General features: G+C 44.6%; 1 protein-coding gene across 9 annotated transcripts in view; it reads right to left on the bottom strand.

The window, feature by feature from the left end:
• The window catches only part of LOC1272970 (serine/threonine-protein kinase Pak), a 63,023-nt gene that overhangs the window by 4,949 nt on the left and 33,047 nt on the right, over positions 1-25,027 (bottom strand). For 6 of the 9 annotated variants that reach the window (XM_061645781.1, XM_061645783.1, XM_061645779.1 and 3 more), the window contains 4 exons: positions 12,743-12,914; positions 3,628-3,896; positions 1,420-1,687; positions 2-792 (listed from right to left, as the gene is read on the bottom strand). In XM_061645781.1, the coding sequence (XP_061501765.1) occupies positions 2-792; positions 1,420-1,687; positions 3,628-3,896; positions 12,743-12,914 (1,500 nt within the window). The remainder of the gene's footprint in view (position 1; positions 793-1,419; positions 1,688-3,627; positions 3,897-12,742; positions 12,915-25,027) is intronic. The other 3 variants (XM_061645786.1, XM_061645785.1, XM_061645787.1) reach the window with 1 other exon arrangement.

A 25,027-nucleotide genomic window follows, 5' to 3' on the forward strand; every position in this document is an offset into this window, starting at 1 on the left:
CCTTCGGTCCATACTGCTTTCGCGTAACCACCTCCGGTGCCATCCAGTACGGTGTGCCGACCATCGTAGTGCGCTTCGACTGTTCCGGCGAGATCTGGGCGCAGAAGCCGAAATCGGTCAGCTTCACGCTACCGTCCAGCCCGAGCAGTATGTTGTCGCTCTTGATGTCCCGATGGATCACCTGGTTGCTGTGCAGGAACTCGAGCGCCTGCAGCACCTCCCGGCAGACGGCCGCTATCTGGCCCTCGTCCATGCACGTCTCCGTCACCACGTCCGTGAGCGACCCGCCCGGCAGATACTCCATCACGACCCACAGCTCCTCCGACACGAGGTAGCTGTCCAGATAGTTGACCACGTTCGGGTGCTTGTTCTCCCGCATCACCAGTATCTCGTTGATGATCAGCTCCTTCTTCGGCTGCTGGCTGAGGTTCATCTGCTTGATCGCCACCTCCATGCCGGTGGAGCTTTCGATCGCGGTGTAGACCGTGCCGGACGCGCCCTGCCCGATCTTCTCCATCTTGTTGTACTTTCGCTTCGGGTCGCCGACGCTCACGATCGTGCGCAGCTTCTCCAGTATCTCCTCGTCCGACATTTTCTTCTTCTTCAGGTTGGCGGCGCGCTGCTGTGTCGTCGTCGGGCCGGTCGTCGCCGCTGCTGCCGCCGTGTTGAGGTTGCCGGTACCGCCGTTGTTGACGTTGTTCGGGGTGGTGGCTGCCGCTGCAGCGGCGGCGGACGCTGGCAGCACCACCGAGGTGCCGGTGCTGTCACCACTGCTGAGGCCATTGTTGGCAGCTGTAAGGTTGGACGACGTATGATTGAGTGTGGGTTGGGGTACTGTTGCGCCGGAACTGGCCCCCGGAGGGACCGGCCCTGCCGAAGTAGCGGTAAGCGATGTCGCAGTAAGTATGGAACAACTAGTGCTAGTGGTGTTAGAACAAGTAGTAGTAGTAGTAATGGGAATGGTCGTCGTCGTTGTTGTTGTCGTGATGGTGGTAGAATCGGCGTCAGCCGTCGCCGCCGGATCCTCCTCCTTCTTCTCGTCCCCTCGGTTTGCCGCTGGCGATGGTTCCGTTGCCGAACAGGCGATGCCACCGGGCAGCAGCGATTGGTCGTCGTGCGTGTCGTCAACGGTCGGAGCGTCATCGGCGGGCCCCGGTGGTGGGAGGTCGTCCAGGTCGTCGGGATCGTCGTCGGATCGTGCGAGCGGTGCAACGATCGCGGGACGTACCACTGTTGTCGTTTTATTGTTTACTGTTGTTAGCGTTATGGTTGTTGTTGTTGTTAGTTGGTTGTTAGTTGGTTGCGAAGGAGGTTGTTGTTGTTGTTGTTGTTGGTTAGACGGTTGCGTTTGCGATAATCGTATTGGTACGGTTAGTGGCATGGAAGCGAAATGGTCGTAAGCGGAAGCGTTCATGTTACCTTGGTGTTGATGGTGATGGTGCAAATGCTGGGGCAGCGGTTGGCCAGGCGCGATCACGGCACCGCCCGCTGCCGCCGCCAGGCTGCTGATCGTTTGTGCGGACGCGGCGTTCACCGAGTTCTTGTTCTTGTCGAATTGCGTCGGGCTGCGCACGGACCCGTGACTGCCCACCGACTGATGGTGGTGGTGGTGTTGGTGGTGTGTCGCACCGGCACTCAAGTGTGGAGGTATTGGCGGTGAGATCGGATCATCGATCGGGCGTGTATACTGTGGAGGGGATTGCAGATGTTGAGAAGGAAAAAAATACGATTTAGTTTCATGTACTAAAGGGTTACTTCAGTCTCAGTTCGACAGTCGATCAATGGCAGCACAGTACAAAAAACGGTAATTGAAATTTATTTTTGGGAAAAAATGGGAATGTCAAATTACCAACAGCAGCAGCGACAGGCGATCAAAGATACCCGACACCGTACGGTGAAACGTTTCGTGATAAATGTTGTAAATCTCTTGGAACATCTTTTGGCTTTGCCAAGCAAACTGTTTATCCCGTAAAAGTACACAATCGTTGCACGTTGTCTAAAAACTAGGCACACTTCTACCCCTTAAACAGTACAGCTAAAACTACCCCAAACTGATCACATTGCGCTCTCGCACACGCTCTTCCAAACACCTATGGTGCGTGCGTCCAAGACGATCGAAGACGAGCAACTGAGAGACTAGATCAAGGATTCGGGTGATTCGGGATACGTTGGGACTGACTGTCAACCTTATTGGTCAAAAATCAACCGAAAAACTTTGTCCATTGTGCATGCGCTTCGGTGGGTGTTGTTGCGTTTCGCTATTGCAATTTACCTTCTCACCAGTGACCCTTTGTTGCTCTATCCGGTCTTTCCGCATTCCTGAGCATACCCACACACGCACACACGCACAGAGAACACTACGCGCGGGTAGGAAGGTCTGGGGCTTGGGTGCGGCACGGCTTCAAGGGTCGCACTGATTGCTGGGAGGATCACCATAAACGATTCCTTCGGGTTGGCTAGGTAAGAGTTTCACATCGCGGGTAAGAGTTTCGGCATGCCAAGGTTACACGGAGGGTAAACGGGGACAGCAATGTGAAATAGGAAATGAATGAAAACCAACGTGGGGAAGTCCCGGCGCTGTTGGCTGGAAGTTTGAACATTCCAGAATGATTGGAAATCCGGTTTTTTGTTTTGTTTATCAATCAGCTGCTTCCGGTTACTGTTGCTTTACTATCTACACCGGAATTGACTACTTGGGAAGTTTAAAACAATGTTTGAACCATTTGAACTACAACTAGAAAACTCGGACTCGACTACATATAACCACACAGATCATGTGTGTGTGTGTAGATCTTGGCAGGTAAAATTAACATCCAAGTATGCAAAGGGAATTGTGTCCTTTCTTGCACGTTGTCATAATCCGATTGGGCCAGTAAACAAATTACCTGCCGTGCCTCTCTCAGACTCAGAACTGTTTCCTCTACCTTTCGTGACCTGAGGATATGCTAGGCGAGATCTTCTACAACTAGCACCAACTGCTGAGTTTCTGAGGATTTTCTGGAGAGACGTGATACGTGACACGTCCGATCATTCGCTTCGATGAGGAAGATCTTCAAACCAGAGCCTTGGAAAGAGAGACCTTGGTGAATACAAATTTTGATGAGGAATGTCAAACTCATCCATCCAAAAAGCTATCTCACAAATGGAGAATCTATCGTTCGGAAATGCTTTACGAATTTATGGAACGTTTATGGTCTATGATCTTCCTTCTGCTTGCTCTTCCTACTATTCGTAAGGATGACTTCCCGATGCATCCTAGGAGGCTTTGTTTTGCTGCTGCTCTCTTTTGGCTTTGGTTGGTTTGTCACAGGTCACTGGGATGGTAGCAGTAACCTTTACAGAGCATAGGCGCTTACTTGGGAAGGATTTCTAATTTTCATCCTTTTTTCACGGACTTTGTAAACTCACATGGTAGTGGTCCTAGGAAATTCCACACGGAAAAGAAATGAAAGGGAATAGCGCCCCTGGCGCTCCGAAGCTAGAACAGTATGGTAATTTGTTCGGGAAACACGCACCAGATTCCTACAATACCTTTTATTCTTGACATTTGCATGCCATTACCGAAGAAGTTGTGTTGTTGACCGAAGAGAAGAAATGGAAAATACAAAATTGCACCGAGATACTTACGATTGATTTGGTCCGTTCCGGGCGGCTAGCGATGGGCGGTGGGATGCCGTTACCGCTGATGCTACCGCTGGCGCTGCCGCTGAGTATGCCCAGATCGTCGCTGTCATGATCGCCGGCCGAGTTGTGCGACGACAGGCCCAGGCTGTACGCTTGCGAATGGCTGCTCGAGATGATCTGCGCCCCGGGGCCGCCGTGCGATTCCGAGTCGGTTGGCGTGCTGCTCGGGCTGCTGCTGCTGACCCGGCTCAGCGACGACCCTATGGACGATGCTGCAGTTGAGCATTAATAACGAAATCCTAATATCTGCACGACATTCGCGCCGGCCGGTTTGTTTGGTTTTTGGGGGCATGACTGCCGGTAGAGAGGAAGCGAGATAGACGCGGTGAAGAGGTTCCTCGTTACGTTCTATTGCGAGTCGTTCTATTTCATAGTCAAATTAAGACGGGATGATATTTTTGGATAAGCTGAAGCGTGGCAACTGATTAGAATGGGAGAAACTGTATCGAATCGCTCCGCCAGAGTTCAACATGGCTCCGTAATTGCGCAGAGGTCAAATGAGACAGGGTCGGCGATTGGAGTGATCTAAGAGAAGTTCGGCAACAATTAACCCCCCATGATTGGCATGACTGCTTACGACATTCAATTACAGAACGATTTGGTGTTTGATACTGTTTTAAGTGTTTGCCAGTTAGGCGCAGCCTCTCACAACAACTTTACCCACCGTGTTCTTGTAGGCTTGTTATAACATCAAACCTCCAAATGACTCAATTCCGAAAAAAAAAACAATTGAACCATTTGCTTACGCAACAACGCCACAACGACTTGCGCAACGAGTTTCGACTAAAAATGAACCCCCTTGGCTTGTGCTTTATTGGTTCGTGTGATTGTCCCACCTTTCCATCGGGGGGTCACTGTTCTTCCGCTCCGGAATATCTCTAACGGTGCAACGTAACAGGGTGTAACACACCCTCTCCCTCCGCGTTCCCTGCCCTGGGTGGTGGTGAAGACGGGAAATTACACCAAAATTGCCCGTGTATCACTGCTGGCGTACGGCGCGAGCTATGAAACCAATCGAAGAGGATCCCAGAGGCCACCTCGCTCCGATGGTCCGACTGGTCCCCCTTAATTGAGTGAAGTTCCCAACTACCAACACCCCTTCCACCCCCATTGCCCCGGGGGCGCAATCGTTTGGGAGAGAAAGATGAAGCAGAGCGCTTAGTCAATTCCGTCGTCTGTCCCATTGAATAACTCAATTAATTTGAACTAAACGCCATCATGGACACACCTCGAGAGAGAGTGAAAGAGGGAGACTGCTGCGACTCCACTGCCGCAGGGTACGTGATTTCTGTCACAAACGGGGTTTGGAGAAAAGACAATCAACATGGGGGTGTGATAAAAAAGAAGAAACAAAAAAACAGCACACATCAGCGCAAAAATGAATCCTGTCGTACTAATTGATGAACTAGATAGAGCATACCGAATGGGGAAATGTAACCGTGTGTGTGTCCCCTTTCTATCTCCTTCTCCCACCCAATCCAATCTGGAAGTCCGGACGGGTGGCAAATGACAAGTCAATGTGACATTGGTGCGTCAATTTCAGCACCTAAAAGCCCAATCACCAATCACACTGAAAGGCGCGAGATAAAGATACAAGGATAAACAGGGTCGTCCTGCATCACACCCAACGAATGGAGCGAAAATTGATGACGATTGTTTGCTTCCGGTCCTGTGTATCAGATGTCCACTCCAGCTCCTTTTTTCCTACCAGAGAGAGAAAGAGAGAAAGAAAGAGTGCCTATCCCTTGATGATCGATGGTTAGCACGAATGGTGTGTCTCATTGTTGCTGATGAACTAATATGGAATCGACGGCCGACTGGTCCTCCATTCGTTGTGAATGTGTTTCCCCCGTTTACTCCGAGAAGAAGGTGAAAACACATTCTTACTCTACTCCTGGATCGCGCGCGCGTGTTATGTTGTTGAAGCGTTAATTGGCTTTTCCCCTCACCACGGACACCGGATGGTACCCGGTCACCTCCTGCACTCTGGCGGAGGAAATATGTGTGAAAAAAAGGCCGCAGTTTTCGATTTCTCTCGCTCATCTCTCCTGGCCTCGGCCATCATCCTGGTTTGGTTTGGTGGAGCATAAACAATAAATGGGCAACAATTATTCCCACAGTGTGATGTAAAACTGAAGCAATTAACCAACCACCAAACAACGGCGACCGTTTTGGGAAGGACAGTGGGGGCAACCCGTTACTGTGTTTCTCTCTCCCTCACACACTCATTCGCCAGCGCGAATGTTAGGGGAACGATAATGAGCGGGGGTTTGGATTTTGGGGCGGTAGATTGTAATGAATTGAGTGAGTGATTTATGAAATTGGCAAAGGTCGGTTAAGAAAATCAGAAAAGAAGAGCTGAAATTGTGTCTGGTTTTTATTATGGTTGGTAGTAGAAATTTAGATTTTAGTAAAATAATTAGCTTATAACATGATTCTAGCATGTTTGGCGAGGTATTGGAAAAGAGTATAGCAGAAAAAAAAGAGCTTTAAGCGGACATCATCACGAGTTTTTACTATTCTTAGAGATATTTCCCTATAAAAACCTTAAATTTGTACAATTGTTGCGCTTTGTCTATGCGCTTCTTCTATCAAACTCTTTTGTGCTGTTCACTTTAAAGCCAAAGCTGTCCAGTCCAAGCCAATCAATTGCAAGTGTTTCTCTTTTGAAAAGCGCGTTAAAACCACACTCACAAACAAATTTGGAGCGCACTTTCACCCGGCTGCACAGTGGGCATTGGCCGGGAGATCAAACCTCAAAGATAAAAATCATCTTGTTGTCTTTGCTACCACAGTTTAGCGCATATAACCAAAATTAGATGAAGAGGGTCGTCATACACGTGCAGTATTTTTTCTATTACACCTGAGACATTAATACACATTCCATATTTAGATAAGTTACAAAGATAGTCTGGCGTATTTGAGAGCTTTGAGGCAATAGTGGAAAAAGCGAAGGAAATTCATAAGAAAAAGACAAAAGTTTGGAGACCGAGCAAATAATTGTTCTCACAAACCAAGAACCATCTTTAACATGTTGAGTGTCATGGCTATCATATATGATAGCGAAGAATAATTGACTTTAAATCCTAATATCTTGTAACAGATAGGGCATATTATCATGAAATTTTGCAAAAAGATCGACAAAATGTTAAATAACTTTGTAATGTATTCGGTTTTGGTAATTTTTTGTTTTTTTTTTCCTTTTTTATAGAATAATTCAATGATACCCATATAAATGGTCGAAAATCAAGAATATATAAATGCAAAACAACAATTCCTTCGATCAACATAGTGGAGCCACACATTTTTTACTTAAAATGTGAGTTTTCAAACTCTTGTCTAATGTACAGCAGATATTAGTTAAAATATTATCTAAATGTCAACATACGTTGTTTCCATGATCGCTTTTCAATGAAGCGTCTTGTTTGAAAAAAAAAATCTATACATAACATTCAACTGTTGTTTTTGCGATTAAATGATCAAAACAAAGCAAAACAATAAAAATACAACAAGAAATCAACAAAAATTGTATTAAAAGTCATTATTTTCATCATTTTTCTAGTTTGTTTTTATTCAGTAACACACTTCCCTGTTGGTCATGGCTATCGTATATGATAGCCATAACAAATGTAAACAAAAAGTGCAAATCGGGTTGAACCGATTTTTGCGATTAATTGCAAATGCTCCCTACTGGACCAGGTTAGAGGAGCTATATGAAAAAACCAGTACATATCCAATAGATGAAATTGGATATGTGATAACAGAACGCCTTAAAGCAAAATGCGCAATATCAGGTTCACCCCTTCTAAGGGCACTCTTTTGAAATTTTCACTTTATATATATATATATATATATTTTTTTTTTTCTTTCCTTCTTTCCTTCATATTTTTGAATTTCTTTTGTCTTGTTCCTAATCTAATAGTGTTAAGTAGATAAGTTAGTTTAAGTTAACAAAAGGCCCTAGGCCTAACACCATGCTTTCTAAAACCAAAACAAACTGCCTCTTGGCAAAATGCTCTACAGCGGTGAAAAGCGAGCGTTACGCTAAATCTCGCAAAACAAATGTACACATGAACTTAATAGAAAAATATCAATAAACATATATTCTGATTCTGATTCTAAACAAAAAGTGCATGGCACCGAGGGAAACATAAACAAAAGTGGTCTGGCACTCAAAGTGTTAAATTTGCGATTCAAATTCATAAAAAAGAAACTACCTCAAAACTTCAAAAACTAAAATTGGACAGATAATACCAGAAGAATAAGAAGGATACCTAAACGATTAAACGAAGATAAATCCAATGTTTTTCAAATGTTATTAAAAATAGTGAAAAAAAAAAAGAAAAAATCATCAAAGCTTGACATCGTTAAAACTATTCATATTTTATTGTCAATTTAGAAAAATCTTTCATATGCTCTAACTTTAACAATCTAAAGCAATTTAATATTAACTAAGATTTTGCGCGAATTTATATTTCATACAAAAGGTACACGTGGCCCACACTTTTATCCCGGCAATTGTTCCAGCCTACCCACTGTGAGCTGGAAAAGCGCAAAAGTGTCAACGATCTTCCAAAACAACCATGAGAAAAAAAACAAGCCAGTGTGTGTGAGAGCCTCCTTGGAGAGAGCTCTTTCATTTTCATCACCTTCTACTATTCACCATCCATCCCCATCCCCTGTTTGTTGCATTGTTTTGTTTGGTAGCTGATTTTTGTTTTGTGTTGCGATACTTTTAAAAAGCGTTTGTCGTGAGAATTTGCATTCTCCAAAAGATCGGTGAGAGTGTGGTGGGTGTGTGTGTGTGCCGGTCATCGTCGGCTTGAGTCAGAGGAAAGGTGGAATAGACAGGGCACAAGGGGAGAAGAAGATGAATGATGAATGAGATGCAAAATCTTGCACGATAGAGGCAACGAAAGTGAAATCCCTTTCACTTGAATTTGCACAACCACACACTAACCGGAGTAGAGGGAGAGCAGGAGGGAGGGTGAGCAGGCTGGAAAGAAAAGCGTCCAAAAACCGACCTATCCCACCGACTGGCCGACCTACCCACCCACCCACTCCCAAAGCTGGTGGGAGCAGGAGAGGAAAGCAAAAAGCCATTTAAAAATCTCCCGTCTCTCCCGTGTGCTCTTGTGTCACGCGCGCACGACCGCTCGGTGTGTGCATTTGGTGCTTACCGCCCTTCCCGGGTTCCATAGTAACGGTGTGCGTACAGTGTCTTTATTTAAAAAAAAAAACAGTTTGCCGGCTTGCGTATGTGTGTGTTGCTGCTTAAACACTTCGCGCACGCAGTGTCGTCTCGCGGATTTTCTTCCCTGCGCGCCCGCGCAGTCTACTTTCTACTTGTCATATTGTTTTGTGGACTGTATGGAACCGCGCGGGGGCGTGAATTTGTTTGAAGCTTGTATATCGCGCCGGCGGCGGCAGCATTAAGCTTATTAGCGCGCCATACAATTGTCATCCTTCGAGCGCGGTTTAATCATTCGCAAGGGGCGGCGGCTTCCAATTGGAAAAGAGAACTACTTTCCAGCCTCTTTCATTTTTCATTCGTTTGAAAATCACACACACACACACACACCGGAAGGGAAAGCGAGTGGGAGAGTTTGTTTTGAATGGTTTTGGGATTTAAACTACAAATTAAACACAAACTATCGGTGTAGCACACGGCAGCTAAACGTGGAAGTGATTGTACGGGCAGGAATTATCGTTTGTAAACCCATTCAACTTCATCGACGCACAAAATGCAAATGTCACGATTTATGCTGTTGTTCATCATATTTTAACGCTGTTTACAGTGCAATTTCCACCGCCAACCGCGAGAACGTAGGGTGGTAAAAATGTCAATAAACACGAAACAAATGAACTGTCGACTCACTGTTGCCGCACTTTCCAAAAGAAGTGCCAACACACACACACACACAAACATCAATGGCTCAATTCGAACCCCCCGAAGCGAACTGTAAATATGGCTCCCTGATTGGTTCGGGAAAAAAATGGCACCACCAAATAATAACAACAGTGTTATTTACACCGGTCATTACTGCGCCCTAGCAGCTCGTCGACCTTCTCTGGTGCCGGTTCAACCCACACACCACCGATCACTTATCGTCGAAATAATGCTTTGTCGTGAAGCGTTTGGCGTGATTTGCAAAAAAAAAAGGCGGGCGGCCTCTTCCTTTCCACCCCCCCCCCCCCCCCCCCCCCCCCCCCCAAAGGGTAGAGGTAGAATCTGGGGGAGCGGAACACCAACCCAAGTAATATGTCAAACGTGCATCGGGGGGATGGAAAGATCGCAACGGAATATGGTGGTGGTTGTCACCTTTTATTATGTGCGATGGGGGGGTTGTTGCTGTTGTTTGTTGCAAACAACAAATTATGCAACTGCGGCGCTTCGGGTGGGGAGGGTGCGAGTAAGGACACAACACACATAAGCACCAAAGGAGAAATTGCAGACAACCATTTTTTATGTTGATATTTCAAAACGTAGCACAAAAAGGTTGCTTCGATTGTGATCGAAAATTTCCCCCGACTTTCTGGGTTCGGCATTCTCTATTACCGGACACAGGCGCAGCACTGGTAGACGAATAGAAGTGCCGTCTCATTTCGGTCCTATCTGTCTGATCAGCATCTCTTTAAAGCGGAGGAGGACTGCCCGATTTGACGTGTACATATACTAGTGATGTGATCTTTGGGGCGCACCAACAACTCCGATCCGACTCCGGCTATTTTTAGTTCGGTTCCGACTGCCGAACCTCTAGTTCCGCCCGGAGTCGGAGTCCGCCAGAGTCTCCCGCAGTCGTTCGGAGTCGTCCAGAGTATCCCGGAGTCACCCATAGTCGTCCGAAGTCATCCGGAGTAGCCCTAAGTCGTCCGGAGATGCTCTGAATCGCCCTGAGTCGTTTGGAGTAGGAGTCGTCCGGAGTCGCCCGAAGTCATTCCGAGTTGTTCAGAGTCTATCGGAGTTGAAGTGTACAGAAGTCGTTCAAAGTCTATCAAAGTCGGTTGGAGTTTCGTGCAATGTGCTTGTTTCGAAGGCCGACTCCGGTCGACTCCGATTTCAATAGATGTTGGACGATTCCGGACAACTCCGGACGACTCCGGACGACTCCAGACGACTCCGAACGACACCGAACAACTCCGGATGACTTCGACACCGAAAGTTTCCGGCCGACACCAAACGACTCCGAACGACTCCGAGCAATTCCGAACGATTCCAAATGACTCCGGATAATGCTGGGCGAACCTACCTTCCGGAGTCTATTCCGACATTATCGGAGTTATCTCGGAGTTCACTCCTGATTTTTGCCAACTTTACCCATCACTAGTACACACATCACATGAGCGTCACAACGAGTTAACTAGAGGGAACCGACCAAAAAAAGAAGGTGGCATGAACGTGCAAAAATGGTTTCTACTCCCACTGCTTTCCCACAGTCATGTTTCACATGCCGGTGAGTTTCTAAGACGCATTGACTCAGCATAAGACGCTCCTTGCGCGGGTTGTAAGGAGTAGTAGTATAACAAGCGAACCGAAGAAGTGGCATACAAACAATACAAATCACACACAAGACACGTTCAATTGCGCAACCTTCCACAAGGGATTTAGGGTTGAATGTTATGATTATTTAATTGAACATTTCAAAATTCGTCAAATGTTGCAAAAATGAAAAAGAAGAAATCAATGCAAATTACCTAATAAATCCTTCAACTCGTTTCGTATTTTCGCAACTCCATTGTACGGCACTACCGTTCTGTCTGGGACACCAAATGGTAGCCATCCGGCCACCGCCCGACCAACCAAATGTGGCAAATTAACTAATTGCAAATTACACATACTTTTATCGTTTTACTTTCCACTTCAGAGCAGACGGCCATACACTAAGCGTTCGATAAAGGCATTACAAAAAGGCATGCATGGGCACCAACCAACACAACAAAACGGTTCTCTCGTCTCACCTCCAAAGCCTTGAAAACAACAACAGCCCCTCCGCCAACGCGCGAAGAGATTTATGTTTTCAGTTTCAGTTCATTTGTGTGGACGGGCGGGCACATAGCAGCGGACACCATCTGTGTGTGGGGAGGAGCACGAAGCGAAAAAAAGGGTTTATCATTTTAATTGAAGAATGGCAAACCACCACCCCACACCGAACCGAACGAAGCGCTGGCAAAAGCGAGGAGAAATAATTCAATTTTGCTTTACTAGTTTCAGTTTGCACACGATTTGGGGCGAAAAGCGACGTGGTGAAAATTTTGATCGAGAAAAATACCCACAGCTCTGATTGTATCGTTACGAAGCTACGAACAGATCCCGATGATACAATTTGCTGGTCCACCGCCCTACCTACTCAGCACAAAACAGAAAAGAAAAACCCTCCACAACACAACTCTTTTTTGCAAGTGCTCCGTTGGGGGACCCAAACTGCTCTCGATAAAACAGTGTTGCCAAAGCCCCTTGTGTCTCTCCGATGAAACCCCGCAGCTATTGAAAAGGAAATCGGCATCTCCCAAAAAAAAGGCAACCCAGCAGCAAACGCGATTACAGCGATTTTCCCGAGCGCACAAACGCTTATGCAAATTAATGGGTTGCACAAAGTTTTCGCGCATCGAAGTTCGCCGATGATGATAGAGTAGATGTTCACGCTCTCCCAATTGATGGTCGCCCTTATTGTTGGGCTGGTTCGTTTCCGTTTTGTTTTTGCAACAGGTGTGTTGTTAAAGTTCAGCACGGTGGTAATCGTTTTTCGAGGTGGTATATTGCATTACTTTAGAGGCGATTGCATCCCATTGCGCCAGATGTGGTTGGAAAACGAACCTTGTGCGGCGTGTGTTTTCTCTCTCACAAAGTCGCACCACAATGCCTGAAATTATCTATGAAGGGTGAGCTTTCGATTGAACCAATCGACCCACAACACGATGTGCAACGTTGGAACCTCTTCACCACTGCTTCGGGTAATCGGGAAAGCATAAGCCGCCTCCTCCTCCCGATTCGTGTTTGGCGATTGCCCTCCTTATCATCACGTGCATAGGATAGGATTAGTTCGCAGCACAAACTTACCCGAGTGCGTTGTCGTGTGCAGCCCATGGGTCATATATTTCGAGCTCGGCCGTTGCTTGTTGCTGTTGTCGAAGAAGTTCAGCACGTCCAGCACGGCTTGCGGGTTTTTCTTCTGCTCCTGCTTGCTAATGTTCGAGTTCTTCAGCATCAGCGCCCATTGCTCTGGCATACCCTGTGTGTGTTGTTGGATGAATGTGAATGTGGAAGGGAACAGAAAAAAAACACATCAATTAGCGATTGGTACATAGAAACGCGGAGTGTGGTGCTGTAAGGGGGGGAAGGGGGAGAGAGAGAGACATGTAGGCTTGTGATTTATGAAGTTCGATTGGCCTAAAAATAAAACGTCTAGCGATACAGAGAGCTCGAACGATAGAGTAGCGCACAGTGGACGAAAGTGAAGAGCATCGCCAAACAAGTGGCGGCGGAATGATGTTCGAGCTAAAACAATAGATTTGCAGCGAGCAGCAGAGCTTGGCGAGCAATGTGAAAAACTATTGAGCCAACGTGAACATTAAAACAAGCAACGAGGAGAAAATGTCTCTATTTCTATTTTATACAACGAGCGGTTCTCGAAGCAAGTAAAGTCGTAATCACATTCATGCAATAGAAGAATCTTGAACATATGAAAAACCTTAACACCTTGGGATTCGATTTTTTTAAAGAGAATTGGAATCGCGTCGCCTTCCGCCGAACAGCACACCTTTAAACAGTGGTCCAAGCGAACATATAACATATTTAAAAAGGTTAACTAATGAATACCAACACCGGCAAACTGTCCGGACTGCGCTCACAACCTTTCGTAGGCTTTGCGTAATGGGTGAGATGTAATATTTTAACCAATAAGGGAACCAATTCTGTCCCCCCGGGGGAAGGGAACCCTGGTTTGCTGGGGAGTGCTTGGGAGAAGAGCAAACAGAAAAAACCACTCCAACTGCAAGAGAAGGTACTGCACACGTGTACTCCGGGGTGGTAGTGATTTATTTGTGATCGTCACGCGCTCACCACCACCACCACCCACGGTGTAAATGAGTTCGATTTTTCTTCTTCGGCGCCTCTTCTTCTGTAATGCATGGTTAGAGATCCTGTTTGTTTTGCTTTATTTTTTCATCTTCTTGGAGCTATCGTTTCTAGAGCTTGTCTTTGCAGACACACTGTGTACACAGTGGTTTATGTTGCCTCATCATCGTAATACAGCGACAAGGATGTGGAGATTTTCAACTCCAGCTTTTCTTGGGAATCGTATCGAAATGGATGAAGAAGTCTGAGATCCTTTGTGGAATAGGGGGATTGCGATATCGACCAATGAAGGAAGAAGGAAACAATATTGCAGAGTGCATGGGTGGGGCCAAGTGTTCCTAGCTTTACAGGGCTTTCCAAGTCACTTTCGAATGTGCGCATAATTACAAGGTTTTCCAAGTCAATTTCGTATGTAAACATTGTTATTCAACGCGTGCAATATTGGGGCCCTTTCCGTTTGAAGCTCGTAGGCTGAAATTTCAGCCTGTCAGCTGTTTGCATTGTATAGCAGTTTTCGAGCAGCTATCTGAGGGAGTATAATATACAGGTGGGCTTATCCCAAGGTGTATGAATTTAGAAGACTGATTTTTATCGCTTCTGCTTCTGAATGCAGATTTTAAGAGTGTTTTGAGTATTCGTCAAGCTTCCAGAAAGCTCGTTGGAGCAAAAGTTTTTACTCGTTCTGTCAAAAAGTGAAATTCAAATTTGATTATAAAAAAATGCTATGAGACCACCTGGACTACATACACCTTGATTCTAGATTCGATCACCTGATTTCTTTAATGCACCTTGGGATAAATGTAAACAAAACCGTGTTTTCGAGCAGGTACTCGAATCTAATTCTAGCTTTTAGGCTAAAATTTTCTAGACTGAAAATCGCAGGCTAGTTTTTTTGTGGTTTTGTATGGATTGTTTACATGATTTCAGCCTCCAACTGTCAAACTCCATACAAACTAACTAGAATCGTGAAGGCCCCCATTGTTAGTCCACATCAATCTGATATTTCATTTCCATCATGATAATTTTTGATTCCGTCAGCATGATTTTCAACACGACTCAAACTGGATTGAGCTTGACAGTTCTATGTTATGTATTGAAAATCATGTGTTGAAACTGAAATTTAATTCTGATACAAATACACCATTTGACAACTGTTGAAAAACATCTTGGATGGGGTGAACAAATAATGTGCACAATAGAATGTGGCTTGGAAAACCCTGTAATCACCGCATCCAAGATGTTTTTCAACAGCTTTCAAATGGTGTATTTGCTTCAAAATGAAATTTTAGTTTCAACACATGATTTTCAACACATAACAAAGAACTGAAACATTATCCAGCTTGAGTTGTGTTGAAAATCATGCTGACGGAATCAAAAATTATTTTGATGGAATGTAATGAAATGCCAGATTGATGTGGAATAACATTTTGCATGCGGTGAATAACAATGTTTACTTTCGAAACTGACTTGGAAAACCGTGTAATAAGTTATTTATCTTCACAATTCCACTGTTACACGCACAGCTAGTGGCTCAACAATATATTTATTTAATAATTTGGAATGATTAAAGGTTTTCTTACCGATTAAACGTGCCATACGATCGATAAGCTTCATAATTACACCGTTAAAGTGAAAATGTACAGGCGATAGTTCCATTAACATTTTTGTAAACGATTTAACAAGTTGTTGTAATTTAACAAATTGACAGCAGTGAGAATGCGTTTATAATTGCACTACGCTTGAAGCCAAGGGAGGGAGTAGTATTGGTACGGTCATACGGCCATACGGCAACACCACAAAACCAACGTCACGAATGCTGCGCGGTTGCGGGCTGACATTTTTGACATTTTCATAAATTGGTTTTTGGGAGCTTTTGGGACAAGCGCAAGCGCCAAAAAAATCCTTCCATTCGACTCCACTAATCTTGTCGGCAAATTTTTGTTTTGTTTATTTGTGAATGTGCGAAGAAGGAAGCGGGTCCCACTTCTCTACCGGTTGTCCCTTTTATTTTATTTGTTCCCCCACAAACCGGGAATGAAAGTGCCTGAAGATTGCGGGCTGTTTCGGGCGGTAATAGTAAAGTAAAACACAAACACAAACACTTCTCCTCCGCAAGGTACCAACCACGACCAAACGACAACGACAGGACGACGACGTCTTAATTTGTTCCCTTTGCGTTTCGTTCATACGGGCGGCGGGCGGATCGTTGCATAGTCGCCGTGGCCCCCATTCGATGACGTTTGCAATCGTTAAAGGGTCCAAACGTCCCAACGGGTGGTCTGTAACTCGCACCATTCATCCACCCCTTTTTGCCTTTCTCCGTCCGCCTCTCCCCCCCGTGGCTCCGCTGAACGGTGAGATTGGTTGGTTCCTTCACTATGCCCCCCTGTGCACGCGAGTTGCTGTGCGGCGACACGGTAAGACGAAATCATTTTCACATTTCATTTCGTTTTGACAGATATGCTTTTGGCAATCCTCCCCGGGAGACTTCACAGGGCGATTATCGGAAGGACGCTGTGTCGCTGCTTTCGATTCTGCCGAGCGCGTAAAACGATCCGTGCAGAAGAAAGTGGTTGCAAATTACGTCTTGTATGGGGGGGAGACCGACAACAGGGCAGCAGGCGGCGTTGCGAACTGTGGCAGATTATTTAACTTTCCCGTTTTGGGGGACGATGTGTATCAATTAACTTGTAGGAAGCTGGAAAATACATTAATTTCACACTTGTAGCCGCTGTGAATGAACTCTGGGAAGAAACGCGCAGCTGGCGATCTATGTTAAAAAGTCTTCTTGTTTGTTACAAACCTAGTCCCTCCTTTCTAGATGAACGTATGTGTTTCAGTGTAGACGTATGTATGTAGCAACAGTCTATAAACAATCGTCCGTCCTGCTTTTATGAGTCAAAACTAATGCCTAAGTGGTGGCAGCTAAAGCTAAAGAGGAGCCTTTCGGAAAGCTTTTCGCTGTTTGTCGCTAATTTCGAAAGCACGCACTTGCGGAGCAATCTACAGAAACACACACTCAATCGAACGTGTTAAAAGCCTTCTCCTCCACACTGCAGGAGTAGCATGAAGCCCTTAAGAAATGGATGGACAGCTGGCAGCAGTTGTGCACTATTGCTGGTCCTTCGAAACAGACGCACACAAACATAGGGAGACAACATTAATTCCAAACCAATCGCGGGATTCACAATCTAATCCGCCACAATTACTTTTCGATTTGATTAAAAATTAAAAGAAAGTCGTTGAAAAGCAGCACAGATCAAAATAACGATTTGTTAGTGTGTGCACACGTGTGCGCTCACATTATGCGATACACAACTGCTGCATGTGTGTCAATCAGCGTGCTGCTAAGAGGCGGAATGTAGGCAGACGAGAGGCACAACCATCATATAATTTGTACGATTAAGCTCATTGCATAAGCGTCTGAAAGATGCTCCGGGCTGCGCGCTCCGTTTGCTGGTGACTGGGGGAATCGAGAGAGTAAATCGAATTAATGCTCAAGAAACGCACCGGCACCACTGCACATTGGGCAAACGCCTGTATAAAAATCGAAAACCAACTTCATCGCAGGTTTACACCATAATCATTTTCTTAAAATAGATACTTAAACTTAGTTGAAACCAAAATATTTCACGTTTTTATCTTAAACTTACTGAAATATAGGCCATCAAAGTGTAACCTTTGGGTTTTTTGTCCCAATTTTGAGCTATTTTTCGACCGAACATAAACCATCATATTTTAGTATATGATGCTTAGATTTTGATAATCAATATGTCGTTGGAAAGGTTTTTTATCATATTTTGATGTTATGTCTGAATATTTCGCAAAAACTTGTTTTTAAAGTTCATAAATGATTGAAAACCAAACATCACTGCTGAATTTTTTTTTTATATTTTTATTTTGGAGAGTGATTTTTTTTTTTATGATTCGACTCGATTTCACTCGTGAGTCGTATATCATTGGAAAGATCAACAATTTTCCTACGCATTGTCGTTAAAATTAGCTGCGACCATCTGCGACCCCGAAAATTATTAAACTTTTTCTTGAAAATAGCGCGAGCAATTTTGACGTGTTGTTGTATGAGCCATACACCACCAGTATCCGATTACCTGTCATAAACGGGCAATTGAAACAAACTGACAGAAAACAAAGCTGAAGAGAGGAAAAACAGTTTAAAAAAGGTCGTAAGATAGGAATCGGCTCTTTTCCAAACAAACCATGAAAAACACAACTTTTTTAGTGCGTAGTACTTTAAAAATTCGTTTTGAGTTAACTGTTAACTGTTAACTGATACGCAATAATGCAATGTTGTGAGCGATAATTATTAAGTTTTATTCGCTGTCTTGACGATTTTAGTATAGAACTACCCTGTATAGTAAGAGCAATTGTATTGAATGAAGAAAAATTGCAATAGCACGAGGAATTGATTTTCATCCCGGCGTTTGTATGGCGGTTGCCCACTGTGCACTGGAAGGAAAGCCACCACAATCGCCCGTATGATGGGATGATCCACACACGTGGAGCATGATGTAAGCTCACACATAGCAGCAAGCGCAGCAAGCGAAATACATTGTCCACCGCGCGCTGATTTGAACAAAGCAGCCTGGTTTTAAGGCTGTATTGCTGATTAACCGATTTCTCTGCGACCAACAAACAAGCATCGTCTCTCTCGCATCAAGGGTTGATTTTATCTAACTCTTAAAGCGTAACCGTAGCCCCCCAGAGATTATCTAATTTTTTGATACCATCTAATGTCAAAACATACATATTAACTCATTTTAGTCAAATTTTAACCTAACAAACAAGCCCCTCCTTATGAAGGTATTACTTTTGCAGCCAGCTAAAGCTCACCCATTTCTCAACCCGGGACCCTAAGGGCACAATCAGCGAATGGGGAGGTTCGTTCGTACAGTGGAGGAGAGAAAATTAGCACAAAAATTCTTCGCCAACGGCATCCACCACCAACCACCCAACTACGTAATCATAAACGTAATGATATTTTACGACCACAGCAAACAGCATTGCCACAGCATATAGCGGTATACATCCTTCTTGTGAACGATTTCGGCACGAAGCAAAGTCATTCCCCCTTAGCCTGATAATAGCACTTTGCGTCCTTTGGATGTTTTTTTTATATGGTTGTTGTTACAAATCGCTGCTACCTTTTCTCTCTGGACAGTTAGCAAATTATGAAATCGAAACTTGTTTTTTCTTCTCCCCTGCCGGGGGAATTTGTTGCTCAACTTGCAACTCAACGATCAACCTAATGCTCATTTCACTCCCTATAATTTGATGAACTATTTCAGCTCTCCCCACAGTCGCATGTTTCAACAAACAACCCGTACTGGAGAGAGAATTTGGTACACCCCAACACTGCACTTTAGGTTGATCTCTTATCCCTCTGTATCCATTTTTTTCTTTGTGTGCTACTCTAACGATGTAAATAGTGGTCCCACAAAATGGTGCAGTGGTCGCGTTTGGACATTCCGTGCATTATCGAGGCATCAAAACGCAGCAAAAAGTTAGAGTTACTCCACACTTCTCAAGCCACAGTATCAAGATGCTGTGCTACTACAGACAGCAAGGAGATCGGCGATCATTTTCTTTCCTCTCCCGTATTGGCTTGACTTACTAATCTTTCCGATCGTACCTTCGAAATTGCCCTTAAACAGTAGTCATCGGCCGGTTTTGAAAACAGGGGTGTGTGTGCCTTTGGAGTTCCATTTGTGATTGAAGCCAATGCTGCAAAATCCAGTATCGTTGCACAGTTGCGCACTCCTCACCACAAACCGCGCTGACAGTTTCCTGGCCGATTCCACATAATTCACCTCTCTCCCGTACACGTCTGGCCCATTTCAGCGCACTTAGCACCTTGATGGAGTGCTGGTGCCGGCTACCGCCACGAACAGGGAGTTTCCTGCTGCTTGTCGTTTGATGTGTTTTATCGCAGGCTCGCGGCGAGTTCGCATGTCACGCTCGTGAATGATATGCCGATAGGATCTGCATTGAAAATGGGATTGGAGGAAGTGTCCGTGTGTGTGTACCTGAATGTGCCTGAGTAAGGAAACATGGATACAAATTCTTTGGAGCGTTGTGAAGTTTACAATCGCTGTTGCTGCGGGCACGGGGTTGAAATGATTAAAGTAACAGGGTGTGAGCCCTTTCGCTTGGTACGTACAATTTGTCATTTTATGGTCAATAGAATAAGTGATTACTGTGAACACCATTTGAGAGCACTGAACGATCGTACAAGCGAGCAAATGGCAGGTTAAAGTAAGGTTCAGCCCTCTACGTTACATTGGAGAAGCGTTACATGCGGTAAAATATTCCCAAGCAGCATTTTTATTACAGTTTTGTCATCCAGGCGACCGACCAGTGTACATTTGAATAAAAAGTATTTTAATTTGCTATGAAAAAGAGTTAATTGTTTTAAGATTAATCGATTTCTACGAGATTTAATTTTTAAATAAAAAGTAAATAACAGGTTTAATATTTTTCATTGTAGCACTACAATTTATGAAAAATAGTCGAAAAGAAGGAAGTTCATAAATACCCCAAAGGCTTTCAATTGGAGTAAAATTTCCTATGATTAAAAAATATAAAATATTAAAATTATTTATAAATAAATTATATTTATTTTGAATAAAAATTACTTTGGGTGCGAGGGCTCTCTTTAAAAGTGAGGTTAATGAAGTTAATAAATACTTGTATGTATTTCATTATCCTGCTTTATCAATAGGTGGGAAAATAAATAAATAATCATTTTTTATATGTAACCCTTTTTTAAGTAAAGATTGTAAAGTAAAGTAAAGATTGTTATAATTATAATACTTGAAGTGGTTACAACTCTAATTTGCTGTTATAAATGATAGCCTAATAGTAATATTATAATTTATTTATACTCATGAATTATCAATGAGTTTTAACTTTATTAACGATTGCTGTTCTTTTTTATGTTTGTTAAAAAATTGCTGTTTTTCTAATTATCATGTAAAATTAAATAATATTAAGACATGATCATCTATTAATTTGCTTATCCACGGCGGCTAAAACAGGCGTTCAAAAATGTTGCTTGGGTTTGTGATAAACAGGCGTTACGCGTAACGCTAGCGTAACGTAGAGGGCTGAGCCTTACTTTTACCAAATGGCATACTATAACTGTTCCTTCTTAAGACATTAACAACAAAACGTTCCAATGTTTAACAAAAGACGTATTAAGCTTCCGATTAACGTGGAAAACATCGCTTAAAATAATAGAACAAATAAACCATTCCATTTAGCAAACTGTTCAATTAATCAAAACAGTAAAAAAACAGCAAATAGTTGCTATGATTGTGACCCTATGTACATTGCGATCATGAAGGCATATGCACGCAAATAACCGCGGAAACCAACTAGCGCGAGTTTGAGCGCAACCAGAGAAGAAGCAGGCTCAGGACAGGAACGTGACTTTATCGTAACGAAGCCAAATGCCGGGCCCGGACCATCGTTAGGCACGCTTAGCCCAACGGATACACACACACAGAGACACACGGGTCTAGGCGGGGGAGAAAAACAGCCAGGTCAAACGTATTCGTGGGCTGACAGCAAACGCTAAGCAGGTTAAGCCGTTTCCGCGTACGCTGGATTAAACGGGAACTGTTCCACCCCCCCCCCTGCCAACGCCACCGGGGGGAAACCTGTCGCACATGCCCCCCGTCACGTCACTTTGCCATCGTTGCATGTGGTGCAGAAAAGTGCAAGTGTCGCCACAGTCCCGGGCACAAAACACGGCGTGGAGGGGGTTTTGGAGTGGGGGAGGGGGGGGGGATCTGTTACGCAAGGGGAAACGTGGCGAAGAGAGAGAGAGAGAGAGAGAGAGAGAGAGAGAGAGAGAGAGAGAGAGAGAAACCCTCTTTCTCTTCATTTGTTTAGAGACGTCGAGGATTAAGAGTGTGCGGATTTTGTTTTGCCGTGGAAATGGCTTTTACTTCCCACGTGCGTACGAGAGCGAAGCACATTTGCAAAAAGAAGGCTCGGTTTTTCCCGTTCCCGTGCTGCTCGCTGCTGCAGGTTCGTACGAAATAGTGTGTGATGCACTGTGAGCGACTTTCTGCTCGAGTGTGTGTTATTGTTGTTGTTGTTGTTGCTGGGATGCTGATGGTTGGCTTTCCGATTAATATTAATATCGTACTTATTTTTATGATTGCGATTATTTATTCCCTGTGCACTCTCGGTGTCAGTGTGGCTAGAGGCATCGGGAACGCGTTCGGTTGGGAAAGTTCCGTCCTCTGTCTTGCCTTTTGACACTGGACCTCCCACAGGGCGGGCGGGTGTGTACAGAGCGTCAGAGAGAGAGAGAGAGAGAGAGAGAGAGAGAGAGAGAGAGAGAGAGAGAGAGAGAGAGAGAGAGAGAGAGAGAGAGAGAAAGCGAAAGAAAGATAGGGAGTGTAGGCCAGCGATTCATCGTCGCTTAAAGGGACTACAATTTATGGGATTAGCTGGGAAGTTACGCTCTCCGCTCATTGACTTAACGACAAGCAAATGCCTCTTAGACAAGTGGAGTTTGATTCGAGTAAGGATAGTTGGTACTTCTCGTTGCATACATTTACAATTCATTCCCAAATAACATTCATAAAGAATGAAACGATAGAAATACAAAAAATGACACAAGATAAACTTGCCATTTGAAAAAACACACACACACACCCTGGTAACAAAGTGTTTGAGCTAACGTGCCTTCAGACGCACCCTTTAACTATCGCGCTTCGTTCTCGCTCGGCAAGGATCGATGATCGTCGGTTCGCAGCGCAATAAATATACGCTTGGAAATTCAATCGTTTGCTTTCCACCACACACGTGCAGCTACCTTCGAGCTTAGGGCAAAAATGCTGTCTGGGCCTTATAGATATGTTTCCGTTCGTCGCTTGCAAAGGCTTCCGCAAGTCTTTCGTTTTGAAAGTGAAATTGAAAGCGATTTTGCATCGCTTGCGTGTGTGGGATGAACGGCATTGCGTTGGATACATTGTGCAATGGTTAAAGAGCGAGGGCCGGAAATACAATGCAGAAGGTTTGTGTAGAAGACGTGTAGAAGGTAGAAAAAAGGCTCAACAAAGAGTGAACTCATTTTGATTTGGCACATTATTTCCATCAGTGGATTAAAACATTTAAAGAACATGAAGCAATCGTAAACAAGCAACCCACTAACGATACTGTGTAAAGGTAAAATGAGGCTAGTAAGATTGTCATTTAAATGTGATTTAATCCCAGCCCATACATAGCACTTGTGTGCCACTAACGTTACACTCACCCCGGTACATTTCCCCTTCCTGGTACATGAGTTTTTCAAATGAACCGTAAGAGAAACAATTCACACGAGAAACCCCACCCCCCTAAAGGGCGCATCATGGGCTTTTCCCCCTTAACGAGCCGCTCATTATAACTTACCGCTAGAAGATGCGATACAGAATAGAATAGAAACACGCAACGGGGAAATGCGAACGCTGCGCGCTGCTGGCACAAAGCTTTTCCGTTGATGAGCGAAACACAGCCAAGAGTGCGGAGTGCGGTTGTTCTAAAGCAAAAACAAGAGTGAACGAACCGTTCTTATGCATATTCTAGTTTCAATTACGAGGGAGCTTTAGTTTACACTCCCTTCCTCCGCTTCGACTTCCGTCCGTCGTTTTGTCGGCGTGTCTGGGTGAAGACAAGTTTCTTGACATCATCAGAACACTGCCCAAACGAAAGATCTAGCATCGTGTTGGGGCTTTCGCTCGCTCTCTCTCTCTCTCTTGCATATCCACGCAGAGATACAATATGCCGACAAGCCCGCCAGGCACCCTTTGCTAGTCCCCCTAGGTTTCCACCCCCACGAAGGCGCAAAAGGAACGGTAACTTTACCATCTATTATCATTCCCATCACGATTACGCCACTACGACTCGTCGCTCGTCTTCTGCGGAGCGTGCGGTGTGTGTGGCGGGACTTTGTCTCGAGCTCCGTTAGTGCGTTTCTCATGATGTGTGTGTGTGCCGTTGTCTTGCAGCAGCCGTCGATGTACAAAGGGGTTAAAGGGAACATTGACTGCTTTAAATTTTTCACATTAACCTCTCAGAGCACGGCAGCACCGAGTGGCGAAGAGTGCACAAGGGGAAGTTCTTGTAATGGAAGAAACATAAAACTTGAGCAAATGCCAGCATTACGAGTTGTTTAAAACATTTTAGAATGGAAAGTTAGAATCATGGTTATGATGCTAGTTACGATTGCTGCGGGGCTGTTTTTTGAGAGAAAAGTTAATACGAACTCACTGCACCAATAATTGCCAGTAAAGTTGAGGTTTTAAAATTTCTTCCCGAGTCCATTTTGGGATCTTTTAAATTTAAAATTATATATTTTCATTTCCCCCTTGATTGCTTTACGACTATTTTTCCCCAATCGTTACTGTCTACTGGTTATATTCCTTATGCATGTGAAAAAGTCAATGATGCAAACAGAAACTCAACACAGACGAACGAATCGAACAAAAGGAACTTCTAGAGGGAACAACAGCCAGAGCGCACGCGGGTGTCGATGGTCAAACATTGGATGGCAAATACTCGATCAATCGAAACGGAATTGAAAACGATTCGGAATCAAACCAACCGCAACACAACAAACCAGCAACACGCAGGGCCAGAACACACACAACAACAACAAAACCACCGATCACCGTTATTTGTGTGCTCACACCGGCGGCAGTTTTTCACGGGCGGATGATTAGTCTCACACAACACACGCCCGCCGTTGTTGCCGGTCCCGGTGGAAAAAAAGGTCAAATTTCAGCTTGCTTTTGAAATCACGAAAATGTTGGAGACGAGCCCCGACAGTGTTCGTTGGCATCGGTGTCGCGCACTGCTGTCAACGCGGTGCCCGCGCCACGGCGGCGGCAGAGGCGGCTGGATGGGAGAGGTTTTTCTTCTCAATCATCTGCCCTTGACCAAGCAATCAAGCGTGAACCGGGCAAAGAATAAAGAATTGAAGTGTTGCGTTGAATCGTCTGCACTTTCTGAGTGCCCTTTTCCCTTCCAACCGTACTAGTCTTTAGAGGGTAGCTTTTCTCTCAATTTCCACCCCGAAAAAAACGGCGCTTCAACGAGCAAAGGAGACACTGAGGGGAATAATTAATATCCATGGTTTTAAATATTCATCCTCAAAACGGACAAACAGTGATTTATTCGACGAGCAGTTGAGTGTGAAAAGAAGGTCATTTGAATTGATGGCACCCAAATGGAGAGCGAGTTTTCTCCGCACAA

Source organism: Anopheles gambiae, chromosome 2 (genome assembly GCF_943734735.2).
Source record: "Anopheles gambiae chromosome 2, idAnoGambNW_F1_1, whole genome shotgun sequence".
Lineage (NCBI taxonomy): Eukaryota > Metazoa > Arthropoda > Insecta > Diptera > Culicidae > Anopheles > Anopheles gambiae.